Source organism: Myotis daubentonii, chromosome 17 (genome assembly GCF_963259705.1).
Source record: "Myotis daubentonii chromosome 17, mMyoDau2.1, whole genome shotgun sequence".
NCBI classification, from domain to species: Eukaryota; Metazoa; Chordata; class Mammalia; order Chiroptera; family Vespertilionidae; genus Myotis; species Myotis daubentonii.
This window is the reverse complement of record NC_081856.1, coordinates 42,278,044-42,296,535: the sequence shown is the minus strand read 5'-3', so window position 1 is coordinate 42,296,535 and position 18,492 is coordinate 42,278,044. Positions and strand designations below refer to the sequence as shown.

Here is an 18,492-nt window from a genome sequence, read left to right as displayed (position 1 = left end):
AGAAAAATAGTGTCTATGTGATGGGAGCTTGGGAGGGGTGAGAAGTATGAGGCAAGCAGGAAGCAGAAGGCCATCTTATTCTCTGCCATTTCTCAGAAAACCAATTTAGGGAGTCGGACGCACTTTAAAGCGAACAAACTAATAAGACCATCTAAGTATGGATTATTACAAATATGAACTGTTCTTCAGGATACTTTAAAGAGTTGATTTTAGAGAGAGAAAGGGAGAGATAGAGAGAAACATCCATGTGAGAGAAACATCTATCAGCTGCCTGCCCACCCGTTCCATGACTGGGGATTTAACCCGTAACCCAGGTATGTGTCTGACCAGGAATCAAACCAGCTACCTTTCGTGGGTATATAGGATGACGCTCCAAACAACGGGGCCACATTGGCCAGGGCAATGTTTTTTATTTCTTTTTTTTTTAAATATATTTTTATTGATTTCAGAGAGGAAGTGAGAGGGAAAGAGATAGAAACATCAATGATGAGAGAGAATCATTGATTGGCTGCCTCCTGCACATCCCACACTAGGGATCGAGCCCACACCCGAGCATGTGCCCTGGTCGGGAATTGAACTGGGACCTCCTGGTTCTTAGGTTGATGCTCAACCAACCACTGAGCAATGCCAGCCGGGCCTGTTTTTTAATTCAGAAAATTATTCGTCAGCGTATTCCTGATACCGCTCATGTATTCAGATTATGGTTCAATACACAAAATTGAGAAACTCCTTAGGAATACCTCTACTGCATAAAACACATGTTTCCTTTTCTTGGTGTCTTTCATACATTTTATATTTGCTGGTAGCTTACTCCATTATCCATTCTGTCCTTCTTTCTTAGTAATGCGGGATGTGAGAAGGAATATATCTGCTGAGAAGGACTCCTTTCGATTAATTTGGCTCACAGTCATAATCAGAGTCTAGGAGTCATTGTTTACAGAAGCTAATACACATACTGCACATTAGGGAAAAGCCCCAGACTGAGCCACCAAGTCTCCTGCGCTGCATTTTCTGCAGTCTGAGCCTACACTTACGAAGGAATTCCTGGAATCATATTTTGACCTGCCCTGTCCAATTGGAGCTGTGCAGCTATATCCTCATTTGCATCTTTAACAACCGATCAGAGAGGCTCCATAATAACCAATCTGTATGTACAGTTCTGGCCAATCAGAACAGTGCTATTTGGACCAATCAAACTGTGCACATTTAGATCCCTCATTTGCATAAAAATGAACCAACAGGGACCAGGACTGGCCTCCCCTTTGCTTTGGTGGAGAGCACTTTCAGTTTCCACTGGAACCTGCATTTCCTTAGTTTGCAAACTGTTCATCTAAATAAAGTTTCTCCTCTTTCTGCACCCCAGATTGGAGAGTCCTGTTAGCATTTGATTTGGTGGCAGGGACCTTGTGTTGACAGCAATAACAGCTGAATTTATTTTGAGAAACATACCCTACAAAACGACTAAATAACCCAGCTCCCTTGCACCTAGGTGTGGGCCTGAGGTGTGACTAACTCTTGGCCAATGAGCTGTAAGCAGAATTCTGTGGGGGACTTCTAAGATGAAGTCTTAAAGAGAAGAGATGGGTCCTTTTTCACACGTTCCTCAGACTTGTTGCCTAGAATGTGGAGGTGATGACCGGCGCTCAAGCAGCCGTCTTGAGCATGAGGTGAAAGCCACTGAAGACGGCAGAGCAGAAAGGTCTCTGGTGAAATCATGGAGCCACCGTATCAGTCTCGACTGCCTACTTCTGAGTCTCATTTGGATGAGAGAGAAACAAACTTTTCTTTTGCTAATGATACTTGTTTGGGTTTTTTTTGTGATACGTAGCCAAACCTATTCCTAATATACTCTATTTTCAAATAAAATAATCCTTATAATTCTGTCCTAGCTAAAAGTAGCAAATATTAACAAAATTTCTTTAGGCATTAGTGTAATTGCATTTTTTAATTCCTTCTGTTTGCAGTTAATACTGCCTTTAAGAGTTTAACATGACTTTTATATTATTGACTGTTTACATTTTTCTTTAGCACATTTGTTTGACTTAAAATTTTAATGGTCTCTTCATAAATGTTTCAAATCTACCTTTGAAAGCACTGCCTAAAGCTAACTAAGCCAATTAACTTTACATTGGCACTACATTTTCTCTTTTCTCCTTTCTTCTTACTGGGACACAGCAGTGTTGTTTAATATGCATCCAGGGACCATCTGCTTTATTCATGGGCTCATTTGGTTACAGTTTCCTCAGTTTATCTCTCCCTCCCCAGATTCTTCATGATTATCAAAATCTTGGAATCACCCGAGCAGGCGGCTCAGTTGGTTGGAGCGTCCCAAGCATGTCAAACTTGCCCGGCCAGCCGACCGCATGCCTCGTTTATTTGCCCCAGAAAGGTTTTGGTTCCATTCCCCTGCAGGGCACATACTTAGGTTTCTGGTTTGATCCCCCGTTGGGGCATGTATGGGTAGCAACCGACCGATGTTTCTTTCTCACATCAATGTCTCTCTATCTTTCTTCCCCTCCCCTCCCTCTCTCTCTCTCCAATCAATAAAAACATATCCTGGGGTGAGGATTTTTAAAAAATCTTGGACTCTATTCTGCCTTGCAAAATAGAGACCTCTGTATCCTTCTTTAGGCAATATGCATCAGTTTAAACTTTATGTGGCAGTGAATTTCACAGTCATACATTTATCGTTTTTTATTTATTTTTCACTGCTGACAATATTATAGATGTCCCTCACTCCCCCCCCTTAGTTTGCCCCCCTCTATCATGTCCACAGGCCACCCCAGCAGTCATACATTTATATGGCTCCTTTAAGCCACAACATGACTTGTTCTCACCAATGGTACTTTGAGAAGAGGCCCAGAGTCAGCTGAAGTTCAAACAGCTAATCTGATTTTTCCCCACCAGGGTCCCACTCTTCCCAGGGATTTGTAGCTGACATTCCAGATTGAAATGTGGACTATCCCTACAACATCCTCTTGAAAACCCAATTTTCTGCCAAAACTGGTTTGGCTCAGTGGATAGAGCGTTGGCTTGCTGACTGAAGGGTCCCAGGTTCGATTCCGGTCAAGGGCATGTACCTGGGTTGTGGGCACATCCCCAGTAGGAGATGTGCAGGAGGCAGCTGATCGATGTTTCTCTCTCATGGATGTTTCTAACTCTCTATCTCTCTCCCTTCCTCTCTGTAAAAAAATCAATAAAATATATTTTAAAAAAAAACAAAACCCAATTTTCAAGAGGAAGGGTCTTAACCTGTCTTTTTAAGAACAAACATAAAAAAAATAAAATAAAAAAGTCTATGGCAATAAAACTTGAGTATTTGGATAAAGCAATATAAATACTGGCTAAAATGCTGATTTTGTGATCAGCCATATAAACTGTACATTTCCATTTGTGTGCAGCTCTAAGGAATGTAGTTAGTGTGGTTGCTTTTTTTTGAAAACTTTAAATAGATGACTACCTTCTCCTATTATTGAGCAAACTCTTTAGCTGGTCATTGTACAACTATTTCCTTGGCATCCAGTAGCTTACGTTTTATTCAACTACACTTGAGGGTACTTGTCCCTTTTCATAGGACTACTTCAGTTAATTTTCTTTTTCTTCTTCTCCTTTTTACATACATAATAACTGGAGCCTAAAGGGTTCGATTTTCTTACTCTTCTCAAAAGAGCATCCTTGATTCTTTTATTGCTTTGCTTTGCTGCTCCAGTACATTTTGAATTGTTTCAACACCAATAGGCAAGTACATTTTATTTTCCCTGGGAAAACATTTTCAGCTTCGAAAGAGAAATAAAGGTAAAATGAAACTATTTTCTTAGAAAAAAATCTTCAGTCAAGAAAGAGCAAGATTAAACTGAAGGTGTCACCCATCCTCTTATGAAAGACTACATTGAAATGAAAACATTAGAAAACATTTCCGAATGCTCTCTGTTGTCTTTTTAAAGGTCGGGGTGATATCCTGCAAAAGAATTGCCTTTTGTTTATAAATGTCAACCAGGCACTGGTATTTGTGAACACTTAAAAAAAATCAAACTATCCTGTCTTATTAGGGCATCCTTATCTCATGCCGTGACAAAGCAAGTAGAAAAGTAACTCTATCTCAGGAAGCCTTTTTACAGCCAGCCCTTTCGATGAGATGTGAGGCCTTTAGTAAACTTGCAAAACAAAATTTAATTTCACATTGAGAAATATTATAGGCTCGAGAGCTTGCCTACTTGATGTCTTCTCCCAACTGCTACAGGCATTTTAACTTGGTGCAGGGGAAGTGTCAGGAGGCTGCGGTTCTTTCTAGGGACAAAACTGCAGAGCTCCTATAGGGTCATTGCTGCTGAGTTATAGGCCGGCCGCTCAAGACCCTGACTTTATCATGTAGCTTTTATGGAAAAGGCAGGAAAACAGGATTCAGCGTAGAACAGGGATGGGGAATGTCCGGCCTGCAATAATAAGGGGCCATCAAATCATTTGGTCTGGCCCTGCCAAGGCATTCGGGGTGAGTTCATTAAATGTTTGACCAAATATAGCAGGCTCATTTTTTAAGTGGATAATTTTGTATGGCCTGTGAATGATGTTATAAATATCCAAATGGCCTTTGGCTGAAAAAAAAAGGTTCCCCACCCCTGGTGTAGAGGGTTAGAGAGCTCTCAGCAACCCAAGGATGATTCTTGTTGGAAAAACGGCTTGAATGCTAAAGAATGAGCCGATCAGAAGGCAGAGGAGCTCACTGCTCAAGTCCTCTCTCCAGGCCCAGGGATCAGCCTTGTTTAGTGTCAGCAGATGGTTGGAACTTAAAGGGAAAAATGCACACAGAGAAGAGCACTTACCATTTCGGGGTTCTCCGCAGCTCGCTTTGCCATCTTTTCTGAGATCATTTTTTTCAGGCAGCTGCTCAGCAAAAAAGCCTAAGAAACCCAGAAAGAAAGGAGTCTCTCAGTGTAAGAGATCTTTCTCCTCTTGCTTCCCTCCTCACACCACCCGGCAGATTTTTGAGCTCTGCCCTTCAATAGTGCGAGTTTGTTTCTTTCTTAACTTCCATGAATTTGCATAAGATGTAATTAACATGTAACAAAACATTTTCTCAGTATGTGGATCTATTTAGAGTACATTTTTTAAAAGGCCGACGAAAAAATGGCCAGGATCTCATTACTAATCATTTTCCCTGGGTTTGATAAGGACTAACCCTGTTTATCTGTGCACATGTGTAACCTACACAAAATCAGGGCGTGGAGTGGCTCAGCAACACCCCCTGAGCCGATGCAGCCAGGAAGGATGCTTAATGGAGTCCCCCAGGTCCGGACTGATTCTATACTACTATACAATGTACATCGATGTGTAGGTTAGGACTCTGCTGTACACCAGGTAAGGTTTATTGCATATAAAGAGACTGAGCTTTTGTTTAAGGACTTCAAGGAGATTTGAACCGAAACCCTCATTTGTAGTTAGTTACAGGTAAGGCACACGAGCCACATTTCTGCCTTTTGCAAGAGCAGTCCCTGAGTGCACATCAATAAACCCACACTCCGAAGGAAATAAGACCTCGCTAGGAGTCCCTTAAATGTTTATTACCCCTCTCTATAGCGGTTTAAGCTCATTTGCTACAGCCTAGATTAAAAGACCATAAAAATATTTAACTATTGCACTTAGCATTCTAGGGGAGGAAGCGTGGTTTCCCTACCAAAATCACTCTCTGTCTCTCCAAGTGACTGCAAATCTTGCCTCAGCAAACATCCTATCTTTCCCCTAAGAATGTCTCATACTATTTAGTAGTTGCAACAGAGACCAAATGAACCTCAAAACCTAAAATATTTACCATCTGGCCCTTTGAGAAAAGCTCACTGACCCCTGCTTTAAGCCACTGTGAGTCAGGGGTCAGGCAGGTCTGGTCTGCAGGCCGTCTGGCCCTGCCAAGGCATCAGAGGTGAGTTAATGAGATGTTTAACCAAATAGAGCAGGATAATTTTTAAGTTGATAATTTTGTATGGCCCATGAATAACGTTCTAAATATCCAAATGGCCCTTGGCAGGAAAAAAGGTTCCCCACCCCTGAATGGTAACTAAATTCGTTTATAATTGACTAGAGGCCGGGGGCACGAAATTCATGCTTGGGGTGGGGGGCGAGGGTGTCCTTCAGCCTGGCCTGCACCCTCTCCAATCTGGGACCCCTCAGGGGATGTCCGACTGCCGGATCCTGCAGGATCGGGCCTAAACCGGCAGTTGGACATTCCTCTCACAATCTAGGACCCCTGGTTCCTAACCGCTCACCTGCCTGCCGGCCTTATTATCCCTAACTGCCTCTGCCTGACAGCCTGATCGCCCCTAACCACCTCTGCCTGCCGGCCTGATCGCCCCCAACTGCCCTCCCCTACTGGCCTGATTGCACTCTAACTGCCCTCCTGTGCCAGCCTGATTGCACCCTAACTGCTCTCCCCTGCCAGCCTGATCGCCCCCTAACTGCTTGCTCCCCCACGCCAGCCTGATCTCGCCCCTAACTGCTTGCTCCCCTGCCAGCCTGATTGCCCCTAACCACTTATGCCTTGGCCCTGCCACTGTGGCTTTGTCTGGAAGGAAGTCGGACGTCAGGAAGATGTCTGGTTGACCCAGTCTAATTAACATATTATCCTTTTATTAGTATAGACGTGAAGGCTGTGGTGACTAGCAAAAGAAAACAAAATTTAAAAAAGAGTGTTACAGCACTAAAAGAGAGTGCGTAGCATACTCTGGTAATTAGCAAGGGTTAGGGTGATGTGCTGTGTCCACCCCCGTGAGCAAGAGGGCATCTCAGCACAGGTTTCATGCTCCTCCCCGAGAACTCACCTGTTTGGTGTAAAGGACGAACCACTGCCAGTGACTCTCCTCGCTGTACTGGAATCGGAGCTCCAGGTTCTGGTTGAGGGTTCGCTGGGGCCCGTCCATGTCCAGCAGAGTCCCCTACGGAGGAAACGACATGATTTGATATTTGATAGAAGTTTAAGTGGCACAGGCTGCAAGGCATGCGGGGGGTGAGAGAAGAGGCTTAGAGAGTAGGCAGGGGCAGATCCTCATTTGTTATTATTCTCCCTGATTTTTGCTCTACAGCACCCATCCTTCTTTCTCCTAGTGATGGAGTCTCATATTCCCTTGGGAAAGCCATCTCTCACCCACGGTGGCTATGCAGATGGGACTATCAGGGAACGCTGCTTCCCTGTAGGGTGTCACATGACCCAAACTCAGACCACTTGAACAAATACTGTCTGTGCCCCTCATTTAGTTCCACAGCAGAGAGACCAAGGAGGAGGTCCTGATAAAGAATCCCTAGAGCCCTGACCAGTTTGGCTCAGTGGATAGAGCGTCGGCCTGCGGACTCAAGGGTCCCGGGTTCGATTCCGGTCAAGGGCATGTACCTTGGTTGCCGGCACATCCCCAGTAGGGGGTGTGCAGGAGGCAGCTGATCGATGCTTCTCTCTCATCAATGTTTCTAACTTCTCTATCCCTCTCCCTTTTCCTCTGTAAAAAATCAATAAAATATTTATTTTTTAAAAAAAGAATCCCTAGAAACCCTAAGCTCCTGTGGCTCCTGACTTTCCTAATCATCCGTTTCATCCTTTCCTTTAAATCAGTGGGTTCCCCGTATCCCTCCAATAACTCCCTTTTTCACTAGAGCCACAGTGTTGTTTTCTATTGCTTGCCACCCAACAACCCTAATGTTACAGGTTTTATAAGCTAACTTAAGGAGTCTGGACTTGATCATCAGGGCAACAGGCATTTATTAAAAGATTTTAAAAGCTACTTAATAACACAATTATCTCTATATTTTAGAAATATTGGTCTGACAGCATCGATGTAAAAACTGAACTGGGAAACAGCTGTTTTCTGACGTTGAATGACAGATGACACAGAACTGCTAAGTGAGGGAGAATAATAACCAGTGAGGTGAGCTCTACAATTACCCAGCCTATGACCTGGAGGACTTTCCAGGATGGGCGTAAGGAGGGGGAACTCAAACAGAGTCCAGAGGTCATGCTGAGTTGAGGAGAAGAGAGAGACAATTGAAGAAGTCCAGGTTAGCACTTGTGGTGCAGACGACCAAAGACAAGGGCTTTATACAGAGAAAAAGCTCCAGAGAGCTCATTTCAAACCTTTGGCTGAATAATGATAATGTGCATGTATGGGGTGTACAGATGTTCATGCACATCTGTGCATGACAGGCTGCGGAAAGAGCCACTGAAAAGCTGTAGGTTGAACAAATCTAGGAGCTCACAAATTGGGCTGGAAATGGGTTTGTGTTTCTATCAACCAGAGTAGAGAGATCATAATAAACAAAATATTGGGAGAGTCTGAAGAATGACAGCTAATGAATGACAGCTAATGAGTAAAAGATTAAATTAGCCCTCACGACTGTTCTTGAACTACCTTAAGAGAGCTTAAAAGCAAGCTTATAATGAATTAATTTAAAAACCAATCCCAAGGAACTTAATTGCATGCCAGAACAAAGTCTAATTACTCTTTAAAGGAATACCATAAAATCCAGCATTCAACAATGCAAATTCACAATGTTCAGCACACCATAAAAAATTACCTGGCTTACAAAATAGGAGAAAAGTATGCTGTGCAAACAGGAGAAAAATCAATCAGTAGAAACAGACTCAGAAATTACAGAAATAATGGAATTAGTAGACAACAATATTAAAACAATTACTTTAAATATATTCCACACACTCAAGAATTTAGAGAAAAACATAGAATGACAAGGAAAAAATGGAGATGTGAAAATGACCTATATGGAACTTTTGGAGATGAAAAATACAATAATAGAAATAAAAGATCAATAACCTTAAAGCCATAGCAACAGAAACTACTGAAAATGAAGCACAGGAAGAACAAAGATTGAACTAAAACCACAATGGGATACTACTTTACATACATTAGGCTGATTATGATTTTAAAAATCAGACAATAACAAGTATTGTCAAGGGTGTGGAGAAACCAGAACCCTCACTGCTGGTGGGGATATAAAATGGAGCAAATGTTTTGGAATTTCCTCAAAACCTAACCATAGAGTTACCACTAGGGCAAAGATACCAGAAATTCCACTCCTAGGCATAAGCCCAAGAGAGATGGAAACATATGTCCACATTAAGAGTTGTGCACACATGCTCATAGGAGCATAATTCATAACAACCACAAGGTAGAAACAGCCCAGATGTTCCTCAATGGATGAGTGGATAAACCACATTTGTTATATTTATACAATGAAATACTATTTGACCATTAAAAGGAATAGAGTGCTGATGCACACTACAACAAGGATGAACCTTGGAAACATGTTAAGTGAAAGGATCCAGACACAAAAGACCACATATGATTCCATTAACGTGGAATGTTCAGAACAAGCAAATCTATAGATGCAGAAAGTACATTAACGGTCTCTCAGGGATGGTGGGGATGGGCGGGATAGAGAGGTAACAGGCAAAGGGTGTGGGGTTTCTTCTTGAGGGGATGAAGTGTCTAAAATCGATTGTGGTGATGGTGGTACAAGTCTGTGAATATAAGAAATGCCATTAAATTGTACATTTTATGTGAACTCTATAGTATGTGACTTACATCTCAATAAAGTTATTACAAAGGGAGAGAATGACTGTGGGGTATTGATGAAGGGACAGAGACATAGGTCAGGGGAACAGAATAGAGAACCCAGAAATAGACCCACACAAATATGCCCAACTGTTTGTTTTTTAAAAAATATATTTTATTGGGTTTTTTACAGAGAAGAAGGGAGAGGAATAGAGAGTTAGAAACATCAATGAGAGAGAATCATCGATCAGCTGCCTCCTACACACCTCCTACTGGGGATGTGGCTGCAACCAAGGTACATGCCCTTGACCGGAATCAAACCTGGGACCTTTCAGTCCGCAGGCTGACGCTCTATCCACTGAGCCAAACCAGTTAGGGCTGCCCAACTGTTTTTTGACAAAGATATAAAAGTAATTCAATTGAGGAAAGATAGCCTTTCCAACAAATGGTCCTGGAGCAACTGGACTCCCAGCGGCAAGAAAAGGAACCTTGTTCTATGATCAACACCCTGTACAAAAATTAATTCAAAATGGATCACAGACTAAAATGTATAACCTATAATTACAAAACTTTCAGGAATAAAGTCTAGGGAAAAAGAAACCTTCAGGATCTAGAGTTTGGCGAAGAGTTCTTAGACTTGACACCAAAAACACAATCTATAAAAGGAAAAACTGATGAATTAGACTCCATCAAAATTAAAAACTTTTGTTCCGCCAAAGACCTGTTATTAAGAGGACAGAAAAGAACTACAGAGAAAGTATTTGTAAACCACATATATCCAACAAAGGAATAATAGTTAGAATTTATTAAGTGCTCTCAAAATTCAACAGTAAAACAATCCTATATAATAAAAGCCTAACATGCTAAGTGTCAGGTCATCCAGTCGGTCGTTCAACCAATCAAAGCATAATATGCTAATGATATGCTAAGGCCGCTCAACCGCTTGCTATGATGTGCACTGACCACCAGGGGGCAGACGCTCCAACCGGTAGGTTAGCTTGCTGCTGGGGTCCGGCTGATCAGGACTGAGCAAGATGGGTTGGACATGCCCTGGAGGCCTCCCAAGGTCCCTCCCCAGCTGGCCACCCTCCCGTGTCCCTCCCTGGCCCCGATCATGCACCGGTGGGGTCCCTTGGTCTGGCCTGCACCCTCTTTCAATCTGGGACCCTTCAAGGGATGTCGGAGAGCTGGTTTTGGCCCGATACTGCAGGCCAGGCCAAGGGACCACACTGGTGCACGAATTTATGCACTGAGGCTCTAGTCCAATTAGAAAATGGGAAAAAGATATGAAAACAAGATACACAGATGGCAAATAACCACATGAAGAGATGCTCAACATCACTAGCCTTGAGAGAAATGCAAATTGAAACCACAGTGAAACACCATTACACACTTATCAGAATAATTAAAATAAAAAATAGTGACAGTGCCAAATGTTGATGAGGATGCAGATAAACTACATTACTTACACATTGCTGGTAGGGATGTAAATTGGTATAAGCAGCCACTCTTGAAAACAATTTGGCACTTTCTTAAAGAAACTAAACATGCAACTTCCATATGACGCAGCAATTGCACTCCTGGGCATTTATACCAGAGAAATAATGACTTGTGATGAGACAATAACCTATATAGGAATATTTATAGGAGCTTTATCATTGCAGCTAAAAACTGGAAACAACCAATACTTTCATTGGGTGAATGGCTAACCAGGAGGTCAGGGCACATGTCCGGGTTGCAGGCTCAATCCCCACTGGGGGACGTACAGGAGGCAGCCAATCAATGATTCTCTCTCATCATTGATGTTTCTCTCCCTCTCCCTTCCTCTCTGAAATTAATAATATATATATATATATATATATATATATATATATATATATATATATATATTAAAAATTATCAAAGGGGGAAGTGCCCACAAAAATAGGGGGTGGGGGGAAGAGGAGGGAGATGTCAAATATTATGCCGGGTCAGAAATTCCCTTGGATTCTGTGGATTTAATAACTGGGTGCCATGGCTGCTCTACTAGAGTTTGTCCTCTACTAATTAATCTCAGTTTCCATTTAATTCACTGAGTTTTTCTAAGAATTTAATTAATAGACGTGGCAATGCCCCGCATAGCTCCTGGTACAAAGTAGGCACCCACCGAATCCGATCACAGGGGTTTCTCAGGGGAGGAGATGGCAGTGTAGGTCTGATGGATGCCAGGGATCCTTAAGTACCACTCACTGCTCAGCATCCACTTTCCACGGGAGAGGTCTTGTCAGGGCTAAGTACATGTTCAGTGCTCTATGCATGAGAGCTGTTACTTCTATTGCTGTTATCACTGCAGCCACCCTGCAAGCAGCGGGAAGCCTGGTGTTGGAAGGTGGGAGGCCGGTGTCTGCTGCTCTGGGTGGGGAACTTGTACCCGGCGATAAATACGACTGACCACCGGGGGATGCCTACTGTGGCTCAGATGCTCCGTCACTTGAGGTACTGATTCAAATGGCAGACCTGTCTCCGTGTCAACTGTGTCATCCAGCAACAATAGGATTTGCCCTAGCTGGTTTGGCTCAGTGGATAGAGTGCGGGCCTGGGGACTGAGGGGTCCTGGGTTCAATTCCGGTCAAGGGCACATACCTCCAGCCAGGGATGGAGGCAACTAATCAATGTGTCTCCCAGTGCGGGAGGCAACCAATCAATGTGTCTCTCTCACATCAATGCTTCTCTCTCTCTGTTCTCCCCCTCCCTTCCACTCTCTCTCTCTAAAAATCAATGGAAAAATGTCCTCTGGTGAGGATTAACGACAACAACAAAATATCAGAAACAATAGGGTCTTCAGTCATGAGTGGAAACGTGAAGCCCTGGGTGAGGCAGTGCCAGATACTCACCAGGAAGGTGACCTGCCAGCACTTCACTCTGCTCATCGGGAAGACGACATGCTGGGTCTGGTTGCCAGGCAGGGTGACGCAGCAGCTGATCTCGTTATTGCCGACGGAAAGCACAGCCCCGCAGCCCGGCTCCGGGTAGTCACAGGTACAAGGGTCCAGCTGCACGCAGCCATAGTGCCGCACCTCCCGGGACAGCTCCAGAAACTGCTCCAAAGGGAGGTGTGGGGAGGGAGGAGGAAGCAAAAGGCCACTTGAAACAGAGGCAAACCTCATGTGAGAAGCAATGGCCATCCTAGCAGGACACATGCAAGTGAGGGGTGTGAGGGTGCCTTTTTCTTTTGGACGATGGGAAGGAGGACAATGCCTCGTGTGATCGCTGGCAGCCAGGCCAGGGAAGGTCATGGTACGTCCTGCCAGGCCAGGGACCACTTCTGCCTCATCCACCATATGTCCCTGTTCCCGTTACAGTGCTCAGGAATGGTGGGAATGAAAATATTCGATGCCTGAATGGTGAATGAGGAAGAGCGACTCGGCTGAGAAGACATAATTCTATCTCAGCAAGATAAGCAAAAAGTTTACATTTAAAATGTCTTTTTGAGGGAGGGCTAGAAGGGGTCAAGGGGGGGCGGGCAGAGAAAGGGATACATGTAATACTTTCAACAATAAAGACTTAGCCCCACTGGTGTGGCTCAGCGGTTGAGCATCAATCCAGGAACCAGGAGGTCACTGGTTTGATTCCCAGTCAGGCCACATGCCTGGGTTTCCGGTTCAATCCCCAGTAGGGGGCGTGCAGGAGGCAGCTGATCGATGTTTCTCTCTCATCAATGTTTCTCTCTGGCCCTCTCCATCCCTCTCACTAAAATCAATAAAAAAAATATTTTTTTTAATGTTGAGGGTCTGTATAAGTTAACTTGATAAAGGACTCACAGTATATTGTCTGTATTTTTCAAAATCTTTAAACAAAAAGCCTTTCCTAATTTTATAATCAGAAAAATCAATAAAGTGTTCTTATTTTGTAAGGCTGTCTTCAGTGCTTGGTGGGTTTATAAATTCTAGAAACAGCCCCAGTCCGCTAGGTTTCTTTAAGTCCCTCCAAGGGGATTTCTTTTGGTGCGACATTTGGTTCACCTTTGTTTGGTTGCCTTCTTCCTGGAGAGCCTCTAGTTTCTGCCTCTGTGCCCGTGTGGGTTCGGCCCATCCTCCCTGAATGTCCTGGATGGCCTTAAAACAACACAAATTGCAAAATTAGCAAACTTAGAAGAAATGAATTCATCTGGCAAAAACATACTCATGTATGAAAGGCTAGAAAAACAGACCCAACTATACCCAGTATGTTTTAAAAGGTTATTTTTTAAATTAGTAGAAAGAGATTGTTCAGTGGTTTGGGGACAACTGGCAACACTTGGAAAAGAAAGTAAAGTTAGCTCTTGCCCCACACCCCCCATTCAAATAAATCCAGATACATTAAAGATCTAAGTGTAAAAACCACAAAAGAACCAGAAAAAAAAATAAAGGTGAATATTTTCTATCTGATCTTGAGGTAGGGGTAGCTTTTTAAGATACAAAGACAAAATGTCATAATGAAGGAATATATCATATGTAAAAATATAAAACTTCTGCCTATAAAAACCACCTAAAACAAAACCAACAAGTAAATGTCAACCCAGGGAAAGTGAGTGAACTATATGAGGCAAAGAGTTAGTATTATTTATAGAAAGCTATAGAACAATGTAAACCTCCTTAGTAGGGAAATGGACAGAAGATATAGCAATTGACAGAAAGGAATTACAAATGACAAAGATATATATATATAATTTTTTTTTCCTCTAGGGAGGAGATGGCAGTGTAGGTCTGATGGAGGTAGAATTCTTATCTACAATTTTTTTTTCTAATGGTTTAAACCCAAGTGGCCTATAATACGTGGTGTTCTGATGGTTCCTGGTTATCCTCACCTGCATGTAGATCAGATTCACAGCTGCTCTGCAGTCCATCAGCATGGAGTCGAGGGATGGGTCCAAGTACCTGCACGATTCAGCATTAAGTTAATTCACAGGACTTGGTTCACAGGCTCCCCTGGGTGCCTGCGTGCTCTCCAGAGCGATGCCCTCTTCCTTCTGAACCAAGACCCCTTTCCTGACTTGCCTAGCCTTTCGTTTGTCCCTCCACCTCTTCTGTTCCCTATTTTCTTTATCCTGTAAGCTCTTGCCTGGTGGGCACTGAGAGCGAAGGTACAAAAATATAAAACTTCAGGGGAATGGCCCACGTCCCTGTTCACACGCAGCCCCACTGCGGGTCGCCAAGTCCTGCCTGAGTGGTCCCCACCCCTCAATACCCGGCGCTCTCACTTGCCCGGACCCACACCCGTATGACCCCCCGGTGCCCAGGCCACCCACCCTCCTCTCTTGCCTGAGCTGCTCTGGTAACCTCCTCCCCAGACCTTCTGCCTCAGCCGTGTTCCCTCATTTCACGCTCCACATTCTAACAGGAGTGGTCTCTCCTGGGTAACCTTTGAGACCCTCCTAGCCAGAAGTCAGGTCATCTGTCCTCCTCCCCTCCGAGGCCCTCCATAGGACCCCAGCTTTCATTTCCAGCTCCAGCTCTTACCCCCTCCCCTCCCCGACCCTCTCCAGCCCAACCACCTTTTCTCTCCTCTCCCTCTGCCTGGAAGACCACTGGCCTCACCAACCTCCACCCCTGACCTGTCTGCTCCTCCGGGCGAGCCTCACCCTCACGTCCCCTCCTCTGTGCTTTCTCCGCACCCCGATCGCCCTCACGTCCCCTCTGTGCTTTCTCCGCACCGCGAGTTCATCCTGATCACTGCTCTGATCAAGCTGATCCTTTTTTTTAATATGTTTTATTGATTTTTTTTTGAAGAGAGGAAGGGAGAGGGATAGATAGAAACATCGATGAGAAACATCGATCAGCTGCCTCCTGCACGCTCCCCACTGGCGATGTGCCCGCAACCAAGGTACATGCCCCTGACCAGAATCAAACCTGGGACCTTTGAGTCTGCAGGCCGATGCTCTATCCGCTGAGCCAAACCAGTTAGGGCTCAAGCTGATCTTGATACCAAGTGTGAGGACCCTTGAGCCCAGGACCTGGGTCCTCTTCAGAGTTGCCCCTCTGGGCCTGGGCAAAGTGACTTGCAAATAGCAGGGCTCCATGTCCGACTAACGGATCCAGAGTCAGCAGGATGAACGGAAATGACAGTCACTGTCTAAGCACAGTCGCAGGCTAAGAATCAACAGAAAGTCAGAAGAGGGTGACTGCAGAGGTGAGCGGAGCCACAGCACTCAGATGTGCAGGGTGAACAGGCGATGGGATTGGCTTAGACTAGGAAAAGGATGGCAATCCTCGTTGAAGGTCAACTACATTCTGGGGCATGGGCCAAGCAGCTGAAGCATTCCCACTCATAAGCTACTATTTCGCTCATGCATTCCGGGGGCAACTGTTACATCAGAGAGTTAGAGAGCCCCCGACCCATCCCACACTGGGGCTCAGAGAGGCCAGGGCGGGCATCCTCTGGTCTGGAAGTGACCATATCCTCCTTGGAGAGGTGCACCAGGGAATTCATGGGCAGAGGAGAATCCCTAAGACTCCGATGAGGCCTCACCGCCAGGCTCGCCTGCTGGGAATCCCACAGCTCCCTGCCCCCATCCTGCAAGACTTCACCCCGGAAGAGGAACAGGCACCTGCAGGATCCTGCACCAGGCTCTCCCCGTCTGGTGACCTGATTCTCGCCTCTAACAACTGAAGTGAGACCTCCTTTCCTCCCAGTTCCCAAGAGCAAAGGCAATCTGCCCGGATATGAGATGCTGGCTTGTAGGCAGACATTTTATCTTGCGCTTAGGATCTAGAATTTGCCTGTTGAATGAAGACGTAGGCAAAGCCCAATGTTCTATTCAAGCTTCAAGGTGAGGAACAGAATCCTCATCTCTCCTTTGATCTCAGGCTCTCTGAAGAGCTCATGAGCAACAAGACTAAGCCCCAGGCATTGTTGTTGCTGTCATTATTATTATCCTCAAGATAACAATAATAAGCAAGGCCAAAATGTATTGAGCATATGGGATCATTTTATTTAACCCTCACAATAATACTATGAGGTAGACTCTATTACTATTATTCCCATTTTACAGATAGAGAAACGGAGTCTTAGAGAGCTTAAATGATTTGGCTAAGGTTATTTGGCTAAATCCTGAGCCGGGTTGAGACTTAGATTCCCATCCTGTGACCCCAGGAGTAACTGTGCTCAGCCACTCGTTATACTACGCAGCTTCCAGCAGAACAGCTACTCGATAAACCCTTAGATGGAACTGCTAAGGGTTTTTCCTTCTCCCTTCTCAGCATTCCAGATTTTGACCGTTTCTCAGAATACTTCTGAATAACCGTACATGAACTTCTAGCCTTGCTGGGAATATGTTTCCAAAATTCAAAACCGCAGACCAGAGTTCTCACAGGGCAACACCAGGTCAAGATAACGACTATTCCTAGATTTCAAAATGCCTTTCTTTCAAGCTTCTGTGCTCAGATTACAGAATAACTGAGCTGGGAGAGAGTGAATCAAAGATGCAATCCAATACGGCCTTGGTAGTGACTACAGGTTATAGGTTATGTGTGGGGGTGGGTTAGGGGAGTGTCCTGCTTCTTCTTTTTTTTTTTTTTTTTTTTTCTGTTTGTTCACTCTCTATTGGGCCCTCTGTTTCTGGGGGAAATGGTAGTATTTTCTGTCAGGTGCCCTATTGATCTAGGAACACAGCTGATCCTGGTATATAAGCGTTTATTGTTGAAATCCTTTAGGAATGTAAGCCAACCACTTAGAGTTCAGATGCACTGCAAGTTGGCTGAGTCCACCCTTGGCCTTCAGGGAATACCACAGTTCAACAGATGAAGTGATCTGCTTGCAATCCTCAACCAGTTCCTTCAGTCAATACAGTCAGTAATTTCTCACCATTACCTGCTTCAATCCCAACCCCAGCGGCCCTTCTTGTTCAAGCTTGACCTTCATGGCCACCATCTGCATGATAATACCCCTCCAGTATTTACTTGAAACCAGTGAAAATCATCCTCCACACCCTTCCTTGAGGACAAACCCTCTCGTCATCCCCCTCTCTGTCTTCTTCACTGCTTTCCTCCTTGCCTTCCCCAAGCTCCCCTGGTCTCTGGCCAGCGGCGGGGCTGTGAGCCGACAGGTGAGGATGGCCAGTTCTCATCAGCCGCGGCAGAACAGCCTCGAATGCCCACCGTCGCAACGCCTACTCACCACTTCCGGAGTCCGACCTTGCAGTTTTCCAGTTCAGAACTTCGGAGACTCACATAAGGGAGTTCAAAGTCCGCTAATTTTTTCATGACTAGAGAGAGGGGAAGGGGCATCTAACTGGTTAAGAGAGCACAGGTAGTTTATTTTACATCCAGGGCTTTAACATGAGAACATAAAGCATTACTATTGGAAAGAGTAAAGTATCATAATAATAATATTCTCTTGCATTTGTATGTAATTTTTAGCTTTCTAAAGTTGATTCAAAAAAACAACATTTTATTTTCATAAAATACCAGCATCTTGCGTGAGCTCTATGTTACCCTGGGATGCAGATGGAGAGACTGCGGTCCAGAGAGGCCTGGTGCCCTTGCCGGCACACCACAATCCTAGCGGCCAAGCCCGCTCACAAAGCCCTTAACTTCACCTGCGAGCCACCTCCCCGCGGCCTCTCGAGGACAAATGTAAAACACTCTGAGAGAATCTATAGCATTTCACAACTAAAAAACTTGCAGTACCTAGAAATGCACTGTAGAGAAAGCAAAGGCTATGTGAATGGGACTGTCGTCTTTTACTCTTGTTATATCTTTTTTTTAAATCTAAGAACTTAGTTGTGTCAGCTGGACTTGTTAGCAAATATTCCTTGACAAGGAGAAATGATGGTGGGATGAGACGTCCCAATGCCTGGAGCCCTGCGCTCCATTCAGAAGGGGGTTCTGGGGTGTCTTGAGGTCAGCACAGGGCGCGTGGGTAAAGGTGAGACAGACATGGGCTTGGGACTGGGGCAGGCACAAGAGGAAGTACAGTCACTGGAAAGACC

At 44.6% G+C, this 18,492-nt stretch overlaps 1 protein-coding gene across 8 annotated transcripts in view; it reads right to left on the bottom strand.

The window, feature by feature from the left end:
• Window positions 1-18,492, bottom strand: part of SNX31 (sorting nexin 31) — a 40,706-nt gene that overhangs the window by 6,151 nt on the left and 16,063 nt on the right. For 7 of the 8 annotated variants that reach the window (XM_059672085.1, XM_059672087.1, XM_059672084.1 and 4 more), the window contains exons 7-12: window positions 17,679-17,766; window positions 14,371-14,440; window positions 13,547-13,639; window positions 12,419-12,622; window positions 6,810-6,923; window positions 4,821-4,898 (exon numbers count right to left, since the gene is read on the bottom strand). In XM_059672085.1, coding sequence (XP_059528068.1) covers window positions 4,821-4,898; window positions 6,810-6,923; window positions 12,419-12,622; window positions 13,547-13,639; window positions 14,371-14,440; window positions 17,679-17,766 — 647 coding nt within the window. The remainder of the gene's footprint in view (window positions 1-4,820; window positions 4,899-6,809; window positions 6,924-12,418; window positions 12,623-13,546; window positions 13,640-14,370; window positions 14,441-17,678; window positions 17,767-18,492) is intronic. The other variant, XM_059672089.1, reaches the window with a different exon arrangement.